Source organism: Aquila chrysaetos, chromosome Z (assembly GCF_900496995.4).
Source record: "Aquila chrysaetos chrysaetos chromosome Z, bAquChr1.4, whole genome shotgun sequence".
Taxonomy (NCBI): Eukaryota; Metazoa; Chordata; class Aves; order Accipitriformes; family Accipitridae; genus Aquila; species Aquila chrysaetos.
The window spans coordinates 74,938,491-74,959,905 of NC_044030.1; the positions used below are offsets into that span (position 1 = coordinate 74,938,491).

At 41.2% G+C, this 21,415-nt stretch overlaps 2 protein-coding genes and 1 long non-coding RNA gene across 6 annotated transcripts in view; 2 read left to right on the forward strand and 1 right to left on the reverse strand.

Moving 5' to 3' along the window:
- Positions 1-5,531, forward strand: part of C1QTNF3 (C1q and TNF related 3) — a 17,875-nt gene extending 12,344 nt beyond the window's left edge. For both annotated transcript variants that reach the window (XM_030004391.1, XM_030004392.1), the window contains exons 5-6: positions 1,358-1,457; positions 2,905-5,531. In XM_030004391.1, the coding sequence (XP_029860251.1) occupies positions 1,358-1,457; positions 2,905-3,064 (260 nt within the window). In that variant the 3' untranslated portion in view covers positions 3,065-5,531. The remainder of the gene's footprint in view (positions 1-1,357; positions 1,458-2,904) is intronic.
- LOC115336808 overlaps positions 1-12,271 on the reverse strand; it is a 14,144-nt gene extending 1,873 nt beyond the window's left edge. The window contains exons 1-4 of the long non-coding RNA XR_005931573.1: positions 12,180-12,271; positions 11,293-11,512; positions 1,637-1,782; positions 1,094-1,174 (exon numbers count right to left, since the gene is read on the reverse strand). This is a non-coding gene — a long non-coding RNA (uncharacterized LOC115336808). The remainder of the gene's footprint in view (positions 1-1,093; positions 1,175-1,636; positions 1,783-11,292; positions 11,513-12,179) is intronic.
- Positions 12,036-21,415, forward strand: part of AMACR (alpha-methylacyl-CoA racemase) — a 20,597-nt gene continuing 11,217 nt past the window's right edge. Inside the window, exons 1-3 of one of the 3 annotated variants that reach the window (XM_030004390.2) lie at positions 12,036-12,507; positions 14,886-15,029; positions 17,616-17,776. In XM_030004390.2, the coding sequence (XP_029860250.1) occupies positions 12,258-12,507; positions 14,886-15,029; positions 17,616-17,776 (555 nt within the window). In that variant the 5' untranslated portion in view covers positions 12,036-12,257. The remainder of the gene's footprint in view (positions 12,508-14,885; positions 15,030-17,615; positions 17,777-21,415) is intronic. The other 2 variants (XM_030004387.2, XM_030004388.2) reach the window with 2 other exon arrangements.

Consider the following 21,415-nt stretch of genomic DNA (forward strand, 5'->3'; position numbering starts at 1 on the left):
TGCATAGCTCTTGCTACCTACTTTCAGGAAAAACGAGACTGGAAACTAAGCAAGCCAAGAGAGGGCTTGCCAGCCAGTGAGACTAGTGCTGGGACAAAGGCAGGAGGAAGAGGCATGGCCAGAGCTGGGGAGGGAGCAAGACCATCTGCTTTGAGACCTTTAGCCCTTCAGCCACTGTGATGAGATAACCATGGCCTTCATGTTGCAGCATCAGCAGCTTCACAGTTGCCTCCTCCACCTCCTGCCTCCAGTCACTCTCTTCATCCCCATCTTCCCTCATGCCAGTTCAGCCATGAGCTGGCCTGCAACAGATGTGTGGCTGGAAATGAGGCATTACATTTTTTCCTGAGTTATTTCTCCACTGCATCAATCCCCCATCTTACGCAGCTGTGGTGCCAGAAGAACAACGGGAGATGGGGGAGGCAGGGCCATAACCAAAACAATGTCTAAGCAAAGCCTGAAACCACCTTCCTTCACTTGGCCTTTCTCACCCCGCCATTAATTTACTCACTGCTATGGGAAATGACATTAGATTGAATAAAAGTCAGGCCCTCCAAGTTTGCTGTAGCACATCTTACTGACAGCGGTGTGTGTCCTCACAGCTGTTTCCTTTTGAGGTTAATGTAGATGTGGATGTCAAAAAACTTTGACCCACAACGATTTAACAACTTTGATGCAAACTCCAAGCTCCCATTGCAGGGTCAATGCTACGGATGTACTGTTCAGGAATGAGGAGCTTGTCTTCCCACCCAGGGGAGTGTTGTAGAGCTCATGACACATAACATGGTTGCACTGACAACATTGTTGGCACTTTTCAGACAGAGAAAGAGCTAGAAAGAAAAAGGGTGCAAGAAGAGAAACCAGTGGCTATGCCTGCGTTGTTCAGTATGCGGTACTGCCAAGTGAGCAGCAGTGGGTGATGCTAAAACCACTCATGCCCTGCCTGGCCTGGGCAACATGCTGTCTGTCTGACAGCCTCTAAGGCTGAGCCCTGGCTGGCCTGGAGGCTGCCCTTTTGGGAGAGGGCAGGAGCAAAAGGTAAGGAAAAAGAGGTGAGAGAGGGGCCACTAGACTCAGCCTCTGGGAAATTTACCTTTCAGTGAGAAGGAAGGGATGAACGGTCCTGCCATGTTTAAACACAGTCATTTCTCTGGAACAGGATGTGGCTGAACCCCTGCCATATGCAGAATAAAAATTAATTAGATTTTCACACACTATAAGCAGATGCAAAATACCCACTGAAACTGGAAGGTAATTTTGGTGTCAGCTGTTTTTTTTTCTAAGCAAGAAGCACAAGGTTGTAGCATGATTACCTCCCTCTATGAAGAAAACACATTGTATTTGGTAATCTTTTCAGGGGTGTATTTCTTCACCTTCAATATGATGAAACATGAAGATGTGGAGGAAGTGTACGTGTACCTGATGCATAATGGTAATACAGTTTTCAGCTTATATAGGTAAGTGAAGGGCCAGGACGTTTTAATGCAAGAGACACGTTTGCACAGATGTGGTACCTTGCTCACATTTCAAGAAACATGAAATTGTTCATTTTTTGAAGAAATTCTGTAGGGTAAAATAATCAACAAAGAAAAACTATTGTATTTTGCCCTCCTCAACTTGCAAATTTGGATCATACCTCCCACAGATCCTGGACCTAAAATTCATCCTTGATCACAAGTTCCTCAAAGCTCAGGGGAAACGAATTAGCACTGCAAGTCAAGGTTGGAGTCCAGTGGTAACATGCTGTCATTCTGCTAAAATATATCTTCATCCTCATTTTGCCTGTCAGAGAAAGGGCATAATGAAGTGTTCAGCAACTAGTTACAGTCTTGTTAAAGATTAGGGGAGAGCAATTTACTTTAAAGGTGGAAAGCATTTAAACTGCAGTAGTAACGATGAGTAAGAAGCAAAGGTGCTCCATTTACTGGCTTTGTTATCATTAGCACGCTTTGAATAAAAAATTTCTGAATTCTTTATGTTAGCTGGAGGATCATCAAGAAGAGGATCCACTTCCAGCTTATCAAATTCTATAAGTACCAGGTCAAGGAGCTTGTAGCCAAATGGATATCTAAAAAAAATACATATTTGAAAAAAATATTATTTCTTTAGTGCCAGCCAGGGGTGTGATGCCAAAACCAAGCTTGTCTCATGAGCCTGAATAAGCAGACACAAAAGCTTAGATTGATCACACTGGATTTTAGGCAGTTAGATGATAGCAGGTTCATTTAAGCTGTCCAGGTTTCTTCAACAGCCCGCACCTGAAGCAGCACCAAAGGGTACTTCATCCCCAGTAGATCTTTCCTGCAAAAGAAAAAGTACTCAACTTTTTTCCCCTGCATCATTGGTGTCAGAAAAGGCAACAGGTGGAAGAAAGGGAACCAACACTCATGCAAAGCCAGCAGGTTAGCCCACATCAAACGTATCTATGTTCCAATGAAAGGCCTCAGGATGGAGTGAGCTGCCTTTCTCTGCCCACCGCCTGTGCCAGGAGCACAGGGGCTCAGCCTACGTGAGACTCCTGACCTGGAGGCATTTAAAATTAGCTGGAATAAATCCAAGGGAAAAAGAGTATCACAGGAAATCTTGTTGTGATGAACGAGCGGAGTTTTATTTTAAACAACGAATTTGTTCCTATGCCCTGGAAAAAAATATGTAAGTTAAACTTCCAGAATTTCAGAAAGGAATGAAATGATGCAGTTAAGTAAGGTGCAAAATTTGACCAGGAGAACAATGCAGAAAAATGCCAAAATTTCCTCATAAAGCTGAAAAAATGTTGGCAAGCCTTTCAAGGAAGTTTTGTGCAGGATAACAATGTTCTTTCTTGGATTCTTTTTTTTTAAAAAGTTGTTTGTTTAATCATTGTTGAGAAACAAAAAGCTGACTTGTTAAAATATTCATCCCTAGCTATGAATCAAAAGGGAAAGCAGACACTTCAGGAAACAGTGCAGTGCTAAAACTTGCCAAGGGAGACGAAGTTTGGCTGCGAATGGGAAATGGAGCCCTCCATGGGGACCATCAACGCTTCTCCACCTTTGCTGGGTTTCTTCTTTTTGAAACCAAGTAAAAACAGAAACAACCCAATAGATGTTCATCTGAGGAAACTTCTTTTTTGGAACTGGTATTTTTCTCTGGCCTGTGGAACAGCATTACAACATTGAAAGATCAAGAAGGCTTGTTTTGATGCAATGTGTTGCTATTTGTGTATGAGATGAGCTGAATACATTGGGTAGTTGACACAGATTCACAGAAGATGTGCTATCATCTCAGCTGTATCTAGTGAATCATTAAATGTTGCTATTGCTCTCTTCTCCAAAGTGACAGAAAAACAAAGGAAAAGGAGTTTAAATAATTTAGAGAGCAGTTTGCGCAGTAAAGTCAATTTTGTCTATAAATATACTTCAGCTAAGTATATATCAGGAATGGAACAATTGATTCAAGTTTTTGTGTTCATTTATTCAGTTCTTATTACATGTTCATTTAAGTTTGCATCATGGAAACAGGCCTGAATGAATTATAAGTAGGCTCAGCTGAGACCAGATTTAAAGGAAGAAGTTTTTACTGGACTAGAATGAACTTTACAAATAGAAGAAAAAAATGTGAAAATAAAGATGTCAAGGATTCAGGTTTATTGCATTCCCATCTCAAACCTCTGAAGATGTATCTGGTGTCATTTTTCATAGATTTTTAGTACATATTTATGCTCACTCTGTCTCTCTTAAAAGAAGAGTGGTAGTAATTCTTGCCTTAGTAGCAGCTTGAAGCTAAGGTAATTTAGCTGCAGTGTGCAGGGGATCAGACAGGGGAACTGTAATGTTTCTTCCTAGCCTTCAAATTGTTAAAACCTGATATAACTGAATGCAAGATGTCAAAGCAGAGGCATATACTCTGGAGAAGTGGGGATATGCCAACAGCACAAACAGAGAAACACACGCTTTGTGGAGTTTGGAGCTCTTTTAGAAGGAGGTACCTTTTAATATTGCATATTTACTTAACAGTGAAGTTGTTGATACAGTTTTCCTAGCAGCCTTCCAAGTACCAGTATTTCGGGAAAAGACATTGAAGCCTGGCAAAGCAGCAGCTAACCCAGTTCAGTATTTAACTGGTGAAAGCAAACGCTGGCTGGCTCATGAGTTCTGGTCACAGTAAACCGGGCCATTCCTCAGCATTAATATTTGCCACCGGCTTTTCAAAATTTGGGTACCTGAAATCCTGGCTTGCTACTTTCTTTTCATCAGAATCCGCACCAAATATACTGAGACAATACTGAAGTTTGAATGTATCTTCTGCACATTCTGGCTCTCCACACACAAGCTAATATAAATTACATTTTAACCAGACATTACCTGCCATTAATGTGTAACAAGCAAGCGGGGTTAGGAAAACATTTATTTGAAATTCTTTTATACTGTATACAGATATCAGCAGCACAACAATAAAGCAAATGAATCAAAATCTGCCCTATAAATTTGTATGTCCTTGTACACTTTCGTAGTGTATGTAAACCACGTCTTACAATGAAAAATGCATGTTGATACTTGATGATTATGACTTGTGATTTTTTAGTTTTAAGCATCAACCACTGAAAATATTAGCTTTAATGAACTGTCGTCCGATGAATTTTCCTGTTTCTTTATGAACTCTGGTCAGGTTTGCACCACATAGGTTTTCATGCTTATTTTAATAAGCATTTTAGTAAAATTCTGGCACACCTTCAAACTAAAAACCACCCACCAGGTAATCAGATAATGTTCTTTTGGAATAAGTGCACAAGCTGTATGAGATATATGGCATCATAAACTAATGTTCACAGTAGGAAAAATCTTGAAAAAAGTATTTCTTGTTGTGTTAGGAATGTTTGCTTACTTTGTAAAACATACATTTAGCCAATAAAGATTAATAGTTATAAAACTGTACTGGTTTGTTCATACCTGTATTTACTAAGGACCCTACCATTTGGAAGCTATGGAGATATACTCCTAATATGTATTTCCTAAGCATTCATTTTGCTACTGAATGGGAGAAAGCCAGCACTAGGGGTCAAAATTTATTTATTTTACATGTGTGTACATATATATACACACACATAAAATTTAAATCCCTAAGGTTTCCTTTGGGTACTTAATTTTCCTTTATGGAATGGCCATTTTAATCCATTTTGGTCAGAATAAAGCACTTAGAAACTATGATACATACACTCATTTTAAGCTCCTTTACATTATTTCTTGTAATGGCCATGATATAAAAGAAAGCCAAGTTTTGCCATTCTCATCTTACATTTTTTTTCACAAGTTTTGTGCAATTTGGCCTGCTAAGAGTGGAAAGCAACTAAGAATCACCACAAAAGCTTCTGACAAACAAACAGCAGCATGGTCTCAGTTCCAAGGTTAAAGCTAAGAGGTTTTTTACATCAGGGTTGAAACTTCCTAGTTTTTGTATGAAATCTCTACAGTCTTTTCTCTGCAAAGTTATTGCATGCAATCTCTGCTGACTGACTGTTGTAAAACTTTACAAATAAATTGTTAACTTACATACTAATTTCAAAGATCCTTCAAAATATAGCAGCTGATGTAAAAATCTCTGTGTGTGTGTGTGTGTGTGTGTGTGTGTGTGTGTGTTCCTGTTCCTCAAAATTATCAAGGTTAATATTCAGTCATGTGGAATGTATGTTTTTTTTCTCAGAAATGTTTATGAAAATCAGTCATCTTTCCATCGCTGCTGATAATTGAAAGACTCTGGCTTAGCAGATGCTCAAGACAAAATGTCTTCTGTCAGAGACTTTCGTCCTCTGTTATAAAATAGGTGGTATCTTGTAATTTGTTTTATGAGTGAGAAACCTGGAAACTCAAAAGCTGCAATTTGGAGTATACTTAACGGTTTCTTGTCTTTGCTAAGCTGAGTCTATATCTCTCTCCCCCACTCCATGAGCTCTCAGATTTAACCAAAACTTGGCAAGAGCTGCAAGCCCCTCCCTGCCTGCCATGTGAGCTGTGGTTTGGTAGGTGATATCCTGCCTCTGTGGTAGAAGCTGGCATCCTAGCAGGAGAAAACACTGCCCCGCACAGAGACAAGTTGAGCTCTGCTCTGTGAGAAACACCAGCCACCACTCTTGGTCCTCCCTGCCCCCTGAGACCCAGGGACTGCTGTCCTTCCCCGTGATATCCTTGCAAGGTAGCAGCTCTAATCTCCAGCTGCGTTAGGAGCATTAAGAGCTGCATTTTGCAAAACAGGGCTGTCTGCCACTTGAGAGATGCTGGTTGGACCCCTTGGCAGAGGTAAAACACTTCTGTGCAAGAAAAACATGAATTAGAATGAAACCTAACTGAAGGCAAACATCTTAGGTCTGGGTCCCAGTTTCACCAGTGATGTTTAAAGAAAGTGGAAAGCAAATCAGTTTAATTAGAATTCCTTGAGAAAAAATGCGTCTGTGGTTTTAGTTTCAGAGGCTAGTCCATGGCCCAAGGGTGACTGAGTTGATTCCAAGGAAGCAATTTAGACTGACAACAATGTGCAGCCTCAGTCCCACTGAAAACCTTGTGAGCCAAAGGGGGGGCTTTAAATAAAGTAACAGTTTTCTAAAGGGAAAATAAGGAACTAATCCTTCACTCAGATCTTTCATCTTCCCCATGAAATTTTGCATTGAGTTTCCTACACTACACCCTACTGCTTTCTGAAGCACTTTTTAATAAAAGGTTTTTTTATTAAAACTGTTTTTTCTCCTACTTAGCTCACATTATTAAAATGATGTTTTGTGCTCAGAACGAAAAAAAGCACAGGGAGGCGCTGAGTGGTGTGTGAAAAGGCCCACAGTTCTTCATTTTGGTGAATCAGTAGCAAAATTTCTCTATTTTGCAGTTAGTTCTGCTTCAGCAACCAAAGGAAATAAAAAGTGACAGTGATCAATTCAGATTTAAAAATCTGAGGCAACAAAAGAAATTATGCAAAGCAGTGCTCCAGGCTGGGTGTCATACTTGGGTATCAGTGAAGGAAGACACAAACTCTAGATACTATCTTCATAAATTAAAAGAACTCAATACAATGTGCACTTCTTAGTACAACCAGGTTCCCTCTTACACCGAAGGGCGACAGCTCCTTTAGTCTGTGGGCGAAACCACACAGTCCTAGCACGAGTTAGAGCATCTCCAGTGCCATGTCAATTTTCATTATCTAATAGTTTTCTTGAGGGAATTATGCAGCACAGGAGTAGCAGCAGAGAACAGCCATACCTCCCAAGCCTCATCCCCCTGCTCTCTGGTTAAATTGATACTGAAAAACAAAACAGTGCTGGAGTCTATTCTCTGGCCCAGAGTTATCATCTGACTATGTTAATGCTAATTAAACTCTCTCAGACCCCATAGCAGGGTGTCTGCTTGCAAAATTGTCTCTTGGGACTGATCCCCAGCTTGCGTTAACTTTCAAGTAGTACTCAAGAAAAGTTTGGGAGATAGCTCCTTGTCATGGGCTAAAGGCATTCACAGGACTGTTCTGCTAACATAGTTGTATAACCCATCCATTTTGGTAACACCATCCTACCATCCAGGAACTCCTAGACATGGAAATTCTTGTTGCTGTTTAATTCACTAGTTGTACATTGTCCCTGAGTACCTTGCAGGCTGAAAAGGGACTGGTAATAGGCGTGGCAAGAGACTACCAAGGCTTCTTGACATCGCAAATTCCTCCCAACAGGACTGACCAGCTAGGTCATTCTTTTCTACCACTGGATTGATGAAATCAGTGCACAGATGTTGGCATGAAGACTGTAAAGACAACAGTGGGAAAGGCTCAATATTGTGCATCTGCATTTGAAATAGGGCAGGACATCATCCATAAACACACTCACAGAATAACAAAACCCATATGATGCAAGGTTTTATTAAGCAAAAAGATTTCTTGTGTTAACTGGTGAAAAATTGCACAAATGGAGTTTTATCCTTCTGCTTTTCTGAAAGCAATCCAGCACACGTGAGAAATTCCACAAAAATCAGTGTTTTAAAAGAATCACATTGTTACAACACCAAGAATGGAAATACCCATGTTAAAATCATCTTTGACATCTTAGCTCCTGTTCCCTGTGAATGTGTCTCACAGAATGTTCCTCTGATCATCTAGTCACATGCTACTTCTTGGCCTCATCCAGCAGCAATTATATGATGCTTACCGAACAAGGCATGGACCATATACTGGAATGTGATAGCAAGAGATGAATATAGAACAGCTTCATTCAGTAACTTATCCAAATGTATAGTTAATGAATCACTGATACTATAGAAAATAGAGCATACTAATATGTCAGAAAGAACAGAGGAATTAAATTCACAGCAGCAACCTTCATTTTAGCATTTTCTAAGAGCTTCATTTTTCAATCTTAGCAATTCTTTGAAAGAAAAACACTCCAGGCTGTCACAGTACACTGAAGTTGTTGAGAGTCAAGGAAGTCTGTAAGGACTGGAACTTCAGGCCAGGAGATGCAAATTCAGAGTTTGTGCCATTCTGTCATGTGAAAAGTCCTGGTCTGCAGCTGAAAGCACTGGATGGAATTTAATTTGTCTCTTTTAATTTGTTCATCTTTTAAACTAGAGAAAAGTAGATGTATGATTGTTTTGAACAAAATCTTTCAGATATTACATCACTTCAGATCAATGCTTTCTTCCCTCCAAGACTACCTGCTTCTCAGAATGGTCCGCGTTTGCTTTCTCAAATTATCAAAGGCACACAAAATAAAGGACGTGAATTCGGTATGCCATAGCTAAAGCGCAGATAAATGGCTCATAGGCAAGGTGTTGTAAACAGTTTGTAAAAACAAAGGCTTATCAATCCATTGCACTGGCAATGTAGGAGAAATTGTCTTTACTGAATGCAGTGGACAACACTATCCAGCAGGAATGGCTCGCTGGAAATAAGTTTAGGGCAGGATGGCCAAGTGGTAGTACATGTGGTACCCAGCACAGAGCTGAAGCTCAGTATCCAGGCAAACAAAATCTAGAAATAACCCTGGTCTAGAGTTTCCAGTCCCTATAACAGTGGTTAATAATAAACTCGTAGGAAAATATTTATTTTCTACTGATTAGCCAATATAAAGATTAGCTGTAAAAAGCTACTTGTAAGTCTCTTCATCTAAATCATTAAAGCACAGTAATACCATCAGCTGTGACTCAAAGGAAATAAAAGATGAGTATTTTGGTTCAGGTACAAGGGTAAATGTCCAAAGTACAGAAATCACCATCACAGGCATCAGTAATTTGTTCTACTTTAACAGAGTATCAGGGAACAAATTTCTGACACTGTAAAAGTTAACGGCAAAGCTTGTTTACTGCAGAAAGGCCAGATCATCACCCCAGTGGCTGACTGGACTAAACTCACAGACAGTAGTTTTTCTAGGATATGTTGATTTTAATGAAGCAGCACAAGGCAGCTTATACAACTACGTTCTGTGGTTGAGACTGAGCTTTCATTACTAAATCTGTAATTCATATTCTCAGACAGACAGAGCCAGATTCTCAAGCAGCATGAATTCACAGCTACTTTAGAGGGATGTATCGATCTCAGGATAGATTCACTTTGGGCCTTTTTGCTGGTGTGTGGTGGGATGTACAGTTAAGAGAATGAGCAATAATAGGCAAATCCACACTCACACAGAAGCAGAGAAACACAGAAAGGCAAAGAGATGCTCCAAGCTGAAGAACCTATTGAAACTGCAGAGATTATGCAGCTGCATTTGACAAGCATTTTGTACAAGGGACAGTGTGTCACAACAGCACACAATATGAGGTCAGAAATGTGGAGTATCACCTACACTGTCTGTGTGGATATGGAGAAGTGTTATGAATGGAGCACAGCTTCTATTCAGGCATGGCATAAATGCAGGCTTCGGGATAAAGCATCCATGATTGAAAGCTTTGATAAACTTGGGACACAAAAATACCACCAGAAATTTCATTAGAATCTTTAAAGTTCTCAATTTCAGATTAATGTATATATGTTTGAATTGACTAGAGAAGTTTCACCCTAAGTAGTGACCTATTAATTGCATTTTTAGGCAATTAAAATCATCAAGATTTGAAATATTATAACAGATGTGAGCAATTATTGCTTTTTTACTTAACAAAACCAATACAAACTGTACTGATACTAGTATCTCTTTAACCCTGTATTAAGATGGACTAAATTGTAAACAATATACAGGTGAAAGGGGAGAATCAAGGTTTTGTGTACAGCTGTAACTTCACATCCCTGCCTTGGTACTTTTCCAAAGGACTGAAAAGTGGGAGTAATTGTAAACAAACTGTACAAAGATACAAACTGTGAAAGCCTGGCATGCAGCGTAGCCAGCCTGTAGCACAGAACTGCCTGTACCTCTGCAAGAAATGTTGATATAACACACAGTATATATAATTTCATTTTTTAAACACTGACTTTGGAATACACTAATTTCAGTACAGGAATTATATACATTTCACAGGATCACACAGTTGGCAACTGACTGACATAATTCAGTAAAGATCACAAAAGCAGTCTGACAAGGTGTGAAACACAACCTAGTGTCCCGCCACCCAGACTGGGGTTTTAACCTCAAAACAATCTCCTTTCCTATACTTGTTGCACCTGCAGTGCTGAATTCATACAGCCACATACTTGCTGCTGCATATTAATGATGTGTATTAAATGGTAGCACTGCAATGTTTTTACCACAAGCCCATGCTAGGGGATGGCTCCTTGTTTTTAACACGTATTTTCTGCTGTCCAACTTGCTGCTTCTGGAGAGTTTACTGGATTCAGATAATTAGCCTCATCTTTTGGTTAATTAGAATATCTGTTTCTCTCTCATGCCTGTTTATTTCTTAGTTTGTTAAAATCCAATTTTTCAAAGTGGCTTTAATGCTTATAAAATGCTGCCCTCAACTCCCTGAAACTGAAATAAAATAATAAGGTCCTGATTTGAATGTTTCAGCCACAGAGTACCCATTGTAATGGTGGACAACAAAAAAGCAGGTGCAAAGGGCTGCTCAGTTAAACCACAGCAAAATCCAGACATTATCCAGTGTGTGATTATGGTGTTACTTGGGTGTGGTAAACGAAACAGCATCAGGTGAAATGAAAGAAGGTGACACAACACGAATTGCCTGTCCTATTCAACACAAACTCCAGGACCCAAAGGTAAGAAGGGACAAAGGAAACTGAAAATTACCTACAGAAATGCACCATCCCAGTAACATGATGATGTCTGTGGAAACAAACCTTTATGTGGAACAGTGTCTCTAAGGGAGGGAGGTAATAGACAAACCAAGCCAGCTTCACCTGAATGAAAAGGCCCGTTTTCCTCTCTGCCATTTCTTGTGGGTGGCAGCACAGCAGTGGGTACAGTCAGGGGGATGGTGAAAGCGTCGGGAAGAGAGGGGACATTTCTGGCTGAAGCTCCACGACACCCCTGGCCAGCAAAGCTGCCGGGCCGATGGCCTCCATGGTGACTCGTCTTCCCTTTGTGGCACCGCTGAGCTAATGGCTCAGCACCGGTGAGCTGCGATCATCAAAATACTGGCTAAAATCGGTATTTATTTAAAATCCCGCCACCATCCTTTCCGCAAGCAGCCATGCCAGGCCTGTCCTGACCGGATTTAGCAGGGCCTGCTGAGGGTGCTGCTACCCCAGCTGCAGGCTCTGCCGCTCCAGGAGAGGCTACAGCTGCCGCAGCAGCTGCAGGACCAGGCAGCCCAGTTTAAAGGCACATCTGGTTTAAAAAAACCGTTTTTATCAGCTCTGCCGCTAATATCCCCGAGTGTGGCCGGAGAGGCTGAGGTGCGCGTGGGTTCGGACCATCCACGGCAGCCCCGGGACGAGGCGGACAGCTGGCACGGCCGCTGGCCACCCTGCAAAACACGACGGCTCTGGGAGTCCATTTTCACATTCTTTCCTGTCCGTCCGACCGCCGAGCAGCAAGAGACCGCCCATCTCCTGACTGAAAACCCCACGTGGAAGGGTAAGGGGCGACCCTGGGTGTAGGACGGGGCTCGGGGGGCGCAGCCGCGGTGGATGGTGAGGAAACGCGGGCCGTTTCCACAGGGGAGGGGCCACGCGAGCCTCCTCAAGCCCCGGAGCGTGAAGCCATGTTAAAAGGGAGAGGCGTGCGTGGCACCGCCCGCTCCTCCCAGGACACCCCTGGGAGCCCGGGGCGCTGAGCCGGTCACCGGAACCGACGCGGCTCGGGCGATCGTGGGGGCGGCGGCGAGGATCGATATCGCGGGTCTCGGCAGCCGGCGGCCGCCATGGCGCTGAGCGGGGTGCGGGTGCTGGAGCTGGCTGGCCTGGCGCCGGCGCCGCTCTGCGGCATGATCCTCGCCGACTTCGGGGCCCGGGTGGTGCGGGTGGACCGGACGCCCCGCTCTGCCGTGGCCACCGACGTGCAGGGCCGCGGCAAGCGCTCCTTGGCGCTCGACCTGAAGCGGCCGCCGGGCGCGGCGGTGCTGAGGCGGCTGTGCTGCCAGGCGGACGTCCTCATCGAGCCTTTCCGGCACGGTGAGGCGGAGCCGACCTCGGGAGACGCCGGGGGAAGGCTGAGGGCGGGGGGAGCGATGCGGCCGGGAGATGGGCGCAGCCTCACGGAGGTGGTGCGGGGTGAGCGGGAGGTCGGGTGGGTGGCAGCTGAGGGGCCATGGGGTGGCGGTGCTGAGGGGACTCCTGTCAGTCTGTGACCGCTTGAAATGTCTAGCGGGAAGGGAGGAGCTTCTGGGGGTTTATTTCGTGTGAACGGGTGAAAAATGCTGCGGGACGACCGGGATTTGTGACGTGCAAGAGCCGTGCGACACCGCAGGGAAGGAGCTGCGGGAGGTGACCAGCCAGGGCCTTCCCCCCGCTGACTGAGACACTGAGCAAATAGTTCTGGGTGGCACCATGGGTGACTGAGCCGAGGATGCCAAGTGTGAGCTTGGGCAGCCATCCTGCAGTGAATTTCAGGCCTGCTGGTGTAATTCAACTCACATTTGCAAGGCTAGCCTGTGGGTAAGACGTAGCAGACGGTGGTCTAAGTCTCGGAGCTTATGATTCCTCTGAAGACAAGAGATATAACATGCCCTCTTCATTCATAAACCTTACACAGGCACTCGTCTGATGCTCATGCATGGGTTATTTCAGTATCCCTGCTGTTCCTTGAGGATGCTGTTCTGTTATGAAGAATATTGTTAAGGTCAGGTTGGACGGGGCTCTGAGCAACCTGATCTAGCTGAAGATGTCCTTGCTCATTGCAGGGGGCTTGGACTAGATGACCTTTAGGTCATCTTCCTTCCAACCCAAAGGTCCCTTCCAACCCAAACCATTCTGATTCTATGATCATGCTTCAATGAGGAGCTAGCTGAAGTGTTGGGGGGTTTCTGCAGTCAGTTTAGAAATAGAAGGCTGTATCAGTTAAACATCACACATCATAAACAGGCTTAGCTATCCTGTGTCAGGGATAATGCTTTTCATTCTGAGAACAGGATTTTATGATTGTGATGTTTTTTACCTTACGAATTTTTTGTTTTGTTCCTCAGAAGCTGTGCAAACAAAATTAAGACATTAAATTCCATTTTTCATTGTAGCTAGTTTCCTATTTTCTAATGGGATTTTTTCTTTTTCCTTACCATGGAAATTTCTGTTTTCTTTGGTTTTATAGGCACTCGTTTTTTTTTTGTTGTTTTTTTTTTTTTTTACCTGGAAATGCAGGTAATTTTGTAACTAGACGTTAGGTTTTAGGGGCCTGTAACTGAACTAGGCAAGTCTGTGATGCAGCATGAAGCTGGTGTGAACCAATGAGAAGATGAGGGCCCAAGTGGCAGGAGAGTTTCTTTAAACACGCATGTACCGTTGACCTTCCGACACTGACTTAGTGACACCAGGCGTTAGTTGGCACCCAGTTCTCACTTGTGCTTTTGAAAATCTTGCTCTTTACCAAATTTCACTGCTTTCTCCCTGGCATTAATCACTTGCCACTGCCCAGTAAGTAATACAATAGAAACAGGTCTTAAGGAATTTGAAGATTTAGTAATATTATGGACTAGTCTGTGAAACAAGTTGCAGTAATAGACGCTGGGGGGAATAGGCACTGAAGTTATGTTATCCCTTCCCCTTCAAAACGTGTCTCCCTGTGTCTCGCCAGTATAGGTTATACAGCGTAGTCTGACCAAACGGCACTAAGCCAATAAAAATCTATCATTTATTTGCTACTTGAATTTGCTTCTTTTGAAGCCACTATTTTAGAACTGCAAGGTCAAAATTTTAGCCTTGATTACTGTAAACCCATGCTGACAAAACCTACATTTCATTGATTTCTCAAAGTTCCTTATTCACTGCATTACAAAAGAACACACTTTCTTTTGTGCTGTTGTTGCAAATGATTGTGGAATAGTGGCATGGTCCATTCGCGTCAGTCAGTTAAAAGATACAAGAACACATGGGGAGCTGAGAGGCTAATACGGTGAGGAAAGTATATTCCAGTGAAAGATGGAAGCATTTCCGTGTCATTTTAATGTGGAAAACATAAAAGTTTGCTTTCTCTCTCTCTCTTTTTTTTTTTTTTTTTAACAAGCATTTGGTAGCTTTCTCTCTCATTTAACACTACATGGATTACAGCAAGCTGTCTGGCAATCTTTTGGGGAAGTAAAACAGGAAAAACAGCTGAAAAGAAAGAACACTAAAGCTCAATTTCCACTAATTGGCTTGTATTCAAAATGTATGCAGTATGTTGGTAATTTTTAACATTCTGGCAGTTCACATTGTAGTATGGATACTGAATTAGAATGTATTACTTCACAAATTGCAGTTCAGTTTTGTTGTTGTATAACTTAACTTTGAACCATGTATATTTTGAATCTTGTTAAAAAGAAATGTAAATTAGTATTCCATGCCTTTGTCTTTTTAAGGTGTCATGGAAAAACTTGGTCTCGGTCCAGAGGTCCTTCTGCAGGAGAATCCCAGACTCATCTATGCTAGACTTACAGGATTTGGCCAGTCAGGACAATATGCTAAGTCTGCTGGTCATGATATCAATTATTTGGCTTTATCAGGTAGGCTGTAAAATATCCTGTCAAATAAGGGTTTTTTCCCCCTTAATTAAAGACTCAAGAATTTATTGAAAGCTTATTTGCAGATAGCTCAAATTACCTGAGGTGCAGTCTCATGAAACAGCTGAGCAGATTGGAAGCGTCTCTGTCAGTGAAAGGAGGGTTTCCTTCTCTTTTTTTGTGTGCTTCTCCTCGCTTCTTTCTCTCCAGTTAGCTCTGGTGCTTGCTTAACCCCTCTCTAAGCTCCCTCACAAGTCAAAAACTGTCCAGGAGAGATAAGGATGTTTTTTCGCGAGGTTATTGAGGTGAAGCGGTTCATTAAGGGATCCAACAAACGTAAAAATTCAGCACAAGAAAGGAGGAAACATGGACTGGATGGGCTGTTCATTTTGGCAGCAGCAGTAAGCTGTTAGGCTGGATCAGCACGTCTTCTCGGGCTGTACAGTGTTTTCCTTCCTTTGTGCTATTTTATCTGGATAAAGTTTTCTCTTTGAAAAGAGGACGGAAGTTTTTATGCATTTTTGTCTTTCTTCAGGGCCTCTCTCCTAGAAAATCTGTATGCTTATAATTCTGAAAGGGCTGCAGATTATTTTGTGTGTGCGAGCACCTTTTTCTGAGTGAAGAAAAACTAGGCAGCATAAGCCATTTGAGCTCTTGTGCTTTTCTGCTGTAAATATCTCTCCATTGATACCAACCAAAAGGAAAGTAGGCTTAAAATAAAATAGCAATGCTATGTTTCCTTAAGGTGTTACAGACAGTATGCTGGTTTTAAGTTTCACGATTCTACAAATATGCAGTAGCAAACAATAACAAAATTACCCAACTCTGGTGATAGCAGTGTGTCATGCATGGCCCCACCATGTTGTTCACACTGCTTCTGTCTGCTGTTTCTCCGAGCCTGTGAGGGAGGAGAGAAAGTGCCCCAAAACTTCTTGGCTTCCTACTGGATAAAGCATTTATTTTAGCCACAGCAAAGGGCCAGAGCAGAGGCACTGCAAATGTAGTGACCCGGTATCACCTGCTATGGAGGGTCGTCGTGTTGAGTAATTAAGTTTCTTCAGGGATGGGTTCAGTCTTCTTGCAGTATGTAAGATTGTCAGGGAATAAAAAAGAGTAAGGAAAGGATGCCTCATGTGAAACACTTTTGTCTGCATGTCCAGATGATTTCAAAGTATTACTGTATTTTTATTATTAGTGGAGGGAGAGTCAATACAGAAGCAGTGTAGTCCATCACTACCTTAGATTGTAGTGCTTTCTGTCTACAAAAAGAAGTGTTTTTTTCTCTGGAGCTGATTTAATCAGTAGTACCTTGTTTAGACCTATCTTCCTAAAATTAAATCACTTTGCTTGAAATTTCACAGGTCAATTTTTTCTGCCTATTTAATGGAAATAGGACAAGGTGTTTGGGAGGTATCATTCCTCAAAAATGAGATCTCATATCCTGAGTATTTTCCTGATGAGCTTTGGTTTTCTTTAACTAAAAAATGGCTTGCATTAGAAACTCCAGATGTAAGTTAATGTTAATATGTTGGTGCCTGTGACGACCTTTAGGCTGTTTAAAAGTGAGGTTTTAGTCAGTGACAGGGCTTTATGCTTGCACCACAGGCTTTGGCATCGTCTTTATACTGGGCACTCAGTTGCTTGCACTGAGGAAGCACATTAGACTACTAGCTAACTAAACAGTGCATCAGAATCATGCAGTTCTCAGGAAATTTTGACCATGTATGCTGCAAGGCTCAGACTTTAGGCTACAGGCATAGGAGAGAGAGGATCATACTGCAGAGTTTCTTGCTTGCCCAAAGGGAATTGCCATAAGGGAACTAGAAAGAGTAAGGTTACAGTAAAGAGGTGGTTCAGGATGGCAGAGGAATGCTAACAGATTCAAAGCTCTGTCTGAAATAAACTGGCTTAACCTTTGGTCTATTCCCATTCATTTCTGCATAACTGCTGGTAAAGATAGGTTCCCTGTGTCTATGTTGCATGCAATCAGAGGTAACCTTTCTGCATTATTCACCCGTTCCTCTTAAGCGCAACCTTTTTTTTTTTTTGAAAGGTAGTTGAAGAGGGAGGATAGGACTGAAGTGCAGTTGTCGGTGTGAAATCCTTTGTTATGATTATTAATTCATGGGTTATGTGCACAGAATACTGTACATCTGCGTTTTTTCTTTAAAAGATTCAAAGAAGTACAATTTACCAAAATTGCTTTGAGACATGTTCATAATGCCTATTGAATTCTTATGGGGGAGGTTCTATGCGGGTACAAAGTACTTATACAGAATTATTGCACACAGGGTTTTTTGGATGAAATTTTGTCCCCATATAGCCAAATTATTGATGGTTTACCTGTGAGACTTTTATTAATCTCTTTAATTAAATGCATCTTCACTAATATGATTTCATATGTTCTATTCTCTTGTGAATTAAAGAGTAACTATTTGCTAAGACGCAGCCGAGTAGAGACAGAAGACTGTTGGTAGAAGCTTGCTTTATCCCTTGTTTACTTGCATAGATTGACAAGAATGAAACTTTAATTGTTGAAATATAGAAATGAACATTTATAATTTATACTTATGTTTGCTCTACTCTCAGGTGTGCTGTCAAAGCTGGGTAGAAAAGATGAAAATCCTTATGCACCTGTAAATCTTCTGGCTGATTTTGCTGGTGGAGGTGTCCTGTGTGCAATGGGCATTGTTACAGCCCTTTATGAACGTACCAAATCTGGCAAAGGGCAGATCATTGATGCAAGTATGGTAAGTTTGGTCTCAAGAAGGTGAGGTTTCTTAGGTTTGCTTGTTTGGGTTTTGTTCCTACTCTTAAGTCTGTAAAAGGAAGGAAATTTGAGCTAATCATAAGGTTTAAAACTGAGAACTTGTGAAAGGGAAAGTAAGTAAACTCATGAAGTGGCTATTCCTTCATGTGCAAGCATTTTCACCTATCACTGTTGCCATAACAGCCTTATGACATGGTACACATTCAGTGGCTTTCCCCCTGTGCCATTCCCTATCTTTCCTTTTACCAGTCTGCCTTCTTCACAAAATATTAGCTGTGTACATTTGACAAGTAAGTTTTGTGTATGGAAATAGGGTGTATAATAAACAATTAACATAATGCATAACAGCAAAAATGATGATCCTAATAAAATAAAGGATTGCGTTAGCTTTATCCAATATACATCTGCTTATGAATTTGTGACAGGTCATGTCTTATTAGAAGCACTCTTCCCTTGAATAATTACACTGCCATGGATTATTGCCAAGAAGTCAATTTCAAACAGTTTGTGTTAATGTGCCATAAAATAAAAGAAAGGCTAAATTAGCTTAATAATGAATACTATGGATTTTTTCACTGGAGGGCCACCCACTTACACACAGAGGAAAAACATGTATTTACATTTATCCTCGAAACCTGTATTATCTGCAAGTGTTTTTTCCTCTCTCTGTCTCTTTTTCTGTTTTTAAAGAGTATTGCAATTAAAATTTGACCTCCTTTCAAGGTGTTGTGATACAGTAAAGGCTATGATTTGGACTTAATTATAAATTGAAAAAAATACATTAATTGAAAAAAATCCCTTTGTTGAAGAGGTCTTAAAGATAGGAGAGTGGCAAGAGGTGTTAGCTATCTTGAATTGAGTAAGTTTTTGACAAATTCACATGACATTCTCAGAAGCAGGCCATGGCATTATGGTCTAGGTGAAATTCTGTGGGATCAGTGCAAAACTGGTCTAATGTTTTTTACCCCAACAACAGTTATTAGTAGTTGATTGTCAAAATGAAAAACTTACCAACTGGAGTTATACAGATGTCTGTTGGGTTTTTTTCAGTGTTTCCTCCAATAAGCTGAATGATGGTTGAGTGATTGTGTTTAGTAAATTTTCAGATGATGTGCATGTGGGAAGAACTACAAGTATGTTGGACACTTGGATTAGAATTGAAAAGGACCTTTTCAAATTGGAGAAATGACCTGAAAAAAATTAGCTGAAATTCATGGAGACCACTGCTCTGTAGTTCTCTTAGGCAGAAACAATTAGCTGCACAAATGCAGTATAAGAACAATTAGCTAAAGTACGTTTGTACTTTAGAGGGTACAAAGAGGGTTTGTAGTAGTCACAAGCTGAACATGAGTCAACAATACGATGCTGTTGTAAAACACAGACACACTGTATTAGGATGTATAAACAGGAAATAAAGCCAGCAAAGTTTCTGAAGTAATTCTTCTAATCTAGGCAATATTTATAAGGCCTCAGGAAAATAGTGTTTCTGACGCTGGCTATCATCTTTCCAAAAAAAATTACCAATTTGAAGAAGTCCAAGAAGTACAACAAAAAAGATATGAGTCTAAAACATGACCTACAAAGGAAAATTGAAGTAGTCTGTATATTTATGAAGCAAAAACTGTGGAGAATTGTGACAAGTCTTCAAATATTTAAAAAGATATTTCTTGTAGTTTGGAGTATTACCTTATTTTCACTATTGATACTTTAAGTCATTAAAATAATTTCTTATGACAAGAATCAGTGTAAGTCTGCTAATGTCCTAGTGATATCTGTGGCTCATTGGGAATGGAATGTGTTGTGGGTTTTTGTGTTGGTTTTTTTTTAAGCCTTCAAAACTTCTCTGTCTCAATTTTTTTGTGTCTCATTATAATTGGGGAATTTACAGTTCCCTGTTGATGTTTCTGGTGTCCTGTGAAATGGATGGAATATTGTCCAGTACCACTGAATGTACTTTACCTGGCATTTTGTTATGTTCCTTTCACTTGAACAGACTTTCAGGAAGACAGTTGATGAAAAACGTACATGCATCATCAACAGCAAAGACAGTTCAATAGACTTCATGGAAGTAGATATTTTTAAAATCACAATACCGCAGCATTTCAGCCGTCATTTGGTTTTGACATTCTTTTTTATTGAATAGGCCTATTGCTTCAGTTGTTTTAGGTTTAGGTAGTCTGAATATGTTAATGGCTCTGACACTTGGTGGAATTTTCTACAGTAGAATAGGGAAAATTAATTTCTTTTTTAACAGCTTTGTGTCCTCAGGATTACTTTTATTAAGTTTTCATCTTACTTCATGGATTGTTTTACTGAGCACTTGTTTTTTCCTTTTATTGCAATGTCTATTTTTCTAAAGTAATCTGAAAAAAATAATTATTTCCTGTCTTTGAGGTTAATAATTCTAGACTGAGATCCGAATTTTTGTGACAGAAGGATTTGTTATTTATCTTTTACGTCTAATTACTATGCTGAAAGCTGAAAAATGTCTTGGGAGCATTCTTATGATCAGTAATATACACATGAGGAACTCCTCTACTTAGTGAAACTAAACTGATACAGAAAGAGGGTAGATAGGATCAGGCCAAGGGCTAGATTTGTATCACCTGTTCACAGTGTCCAGTGTTATTGTTGCACTGCGTAAAAAGTAGACACCGGGTCCTGTGTTTCATCTGTCTACATCAGAAGAATTAAATGCCTGGTTGGAACTGATTCATGTTAGTTGCTGTCTCTTCTCATTGACTCCATAGGTGTCATAGGTATCTTACAGTGAGCCTGATAGTTCCCATGTGCTGAGTAGGATGTGGAGTGGACACCATGATGTGATGCAGTAGGCACAATTGTACGTATGCACTCTGGCACTACACTGGAATGGAGGCGTGTGAGTCAGGGCCACACTTTAGGTTCACTCCAGATTCAGAGACAGAGCCTTCTGCTGATGGTAGGCATCTGACCAAGCATGACTCACTCTTTGTGAAAAGACACCCACAGTAGAGGGTGGTGGTTATGATCACTTGCATAATAGTGTCATGACAAGAACATTTAGCTGTCCAATAGAAGACTGGGGTTCCATATATTTCTCAGCCTGGAGGTATTCAAAACCAAACCTCCCACAACCTAGAGATGTTCATTAGTCATGGGGATAAAGATGAGGTTGGTATGGATTCACTCTCTGTGTTGTTTGAACTGTTTCACTCTGCGGAGGGGACAGAAGACTTGCTGAGCAGACAGGTCACCCAGCAGGGTGGTGCCTCTGAATTCTTGTCCCTGCTTCAGAGACCTCTGATGCTTTTAGCTTGATGGCGCCATTAAGTGAAACCCGTAACGGTTACGGTAATCATTCTGCAATTAGGCTTAAGTGGAGGGTCCCCATGTTGTCCTTTTCATGTTTTAAAAGAAAGTAGTCACTTTCTTTTAAATGAAAGTAGTCGCTTTTTTTGAAAGTAGTCACACATTAGTGCGTGTGGTGTTACTTGAGCATGCCTTTGGAGGTTTCATGCAGATGTTAGACTCCTTTTTACTTGTCTGAATTGCAGTGGGCCTCAGGCAGAAGCTAACTGTCCAGTTGCCCAGCCAGTGATATTTCTAAAGTCTCTGTACCAGTCCAAAACAGATGTGC